Source organism: Rasamsonia emersonii, assembly GCF_000968595.1.
Source record: "Rasamsonia emersonii CBS 393.64 chromosome Unknown ctg1118621760200, whole genome shotgun sequence".
Taxonomy (NCBI): Eukaryota; Fungi; Ascomycota; class Eurotiomycetes; order Eurotiales; family Trichocomaceae; genus Rasamsonia; species Rasamsonia emersonii.
In genome coordinates this window covers 57,289-59,081 of record NW_013563148.1, presented here as the reverse complement: position 1 = coordinate 59,081, position 1,793 = coordinate 57,289, and the positions used below count along the sequence as shown (strand labels likewise).

The window sequence follows — 1,793 nt, the reverse complement described above, 5'->3', positions numbered from 1 at the left end:
AAGCATCCCTAGCTCATCAGTGGTCCATCCATTATGCTAGTCCCAATTGCCCAGCCCTTTGGTAGATCTGGATACCAATTAGATTGGTGATTCTTGCCAGCAAAGATGATCATTGGGGGCAGGGCCCAGCCAGCTGCATTGATTGCCTCAATCACAGTCACCCATTCTCGATTCCCTGGTTGTATTGCTTTAGGCCGGCCCCTAGATTCAGAGCCAGTAACAACTTTGCTGTTGATATCATGCCCATTGAAAAGCCAGTCTCATCAAAGTTGTAGATATCCTGTTTAGTAATGCCATATTTTTGTACAGCCTCAAGAACACGCTGAAACCACTCTTTAATAAGCTTTGGATCCTCACATAGAGCCCGTTGATGATCATGTCTGCGGCTATATTTGGATTTGAGCTCATGGTGGCGATTGATAAATCTTCGGACCCAACACTGGCCAACAGTAGCTGGTGCATTTAACCGGCTAGATAGTAATAGACTGGCCATATCTCGTACAATGGTGATTCGTGGTGGTAGTCCCTGTTGGTCCATAGATAATATCCATTTGACAAGCATAGATTCTTCAGTGGTAGTGAGCTTTTTGCTGTTTGGTGTTGCATCTACGCGTGCAGTACGCCCGCGTAGGCGGTGGTAGAGTGTTGGATGTGGCACATTATATGCCTGTGCAGCAGCCTGTATGCTTTTAAATTGACCATCATTGAAAGCTTTAATTGCAAGCAAGATACGGCCCTCTTGATGAACTGCTGAATCTGCTGTTTTGCGTGGCATTTTGGTGGTTGAAGTTGATGAGCGCGTCGCGTAGTTTGGTGGGGTGTTTCGCTCGGTGATCTGTTTCGCTCGATGATTGATTACGTTAACCATTTAATAAACCGCCCTATTGCGAGGTCCGGAGGATTAGCTACTTTTAGGTAAACAGGTAGTTTACCTATCTAGTTAAGGAGTGACCAGATTAGCGCACCTAGTCAACCTCCTAGGTCCCTGTTTTGTTTAATACGGAACTAATTGACCAGCTAAACTAATAATTTCGTGGTTTAACTACGTTTTTGATCTGTGCTGTAACTGTTGTTGCATCCCTGGAACAGTGGAAAATAATAACTTTTCTTGCAACCCAAGTGCTACGGACAGTGAAACATGATTGACCGTGATGTCAATGGAGAATGGCCGGGAAAAGAGGCTCCACGAGGCTGAAGCAGGGGTAACCCTGGATATAAAGCCAATTACCCCGTACTTGTTACACAGTGTTCCCATTCCAATCGGGTTTCGAGTTAGTTGACACAAAGAATCCATCGCTTTTGCTTAAAAAAACAAATAAAGAACATGGTTTCCATTAAAGTATCGGACATGAATGTGTTCCTGGGGAAAATCCCGTCTATGCAGACCGCACATGCCTCCAGTGGAAGGTCACTATATAACATGATGCAGCCAAGAATAAGAGACAAGAGATCTCAAAACGGAATCCCTCATATCGGACATGCAATAATATACACATCGAAGTGATGCAGAACAAGTGCACGGTGGGGGGTTTGGGGGGGGGGGAAAGGGCATCGCCGTCATATGCTTGGTTGCGATGGTCTCCATCTTCAAGGAGGGAAATGAAAGGAAGCCATTATTAAATAAGGCGGAGGTATCAATCCAACCAAGCGTTATGTCAAACATATCAACAAAAACTCTTCCACAAAAAGAGACGCCAATCTATGTTTTTTTTTCTTCTCGAATCACTCCGTCTTTCAACACGCTCCGGAAGGCAAAACCGTGATTCGATTATTTCTGCTGTATGCTTCTCTGC

At 44.7% G+C, this 1,793-nt stretch overlaps 1 protein-coding gene across 1 annotated transcript; it reads right to left on the bottom strand.

Moving 5' to 3' along the window:
- Positions 1-157: 157 nt before the first annotated feature.
- On the bottom strand, positions 158-775 carry T310_4948 (uncharacterized protein; the record flags this gene model as incomplete). Its single annotated transcript, XM_013472200.1, has 2 exons — positions 158-439; positions 503-775. The coding sequence occupies 2 exons, from the start codon at positions 773-775 to the stop codon at positions 158-160; spliced, it is 555 nt and encodes a 184-aa protein (XP_013327654.1).
- Between the last annotated feature and the right edge of the window lie 1,018 nt (positions 776-1,793).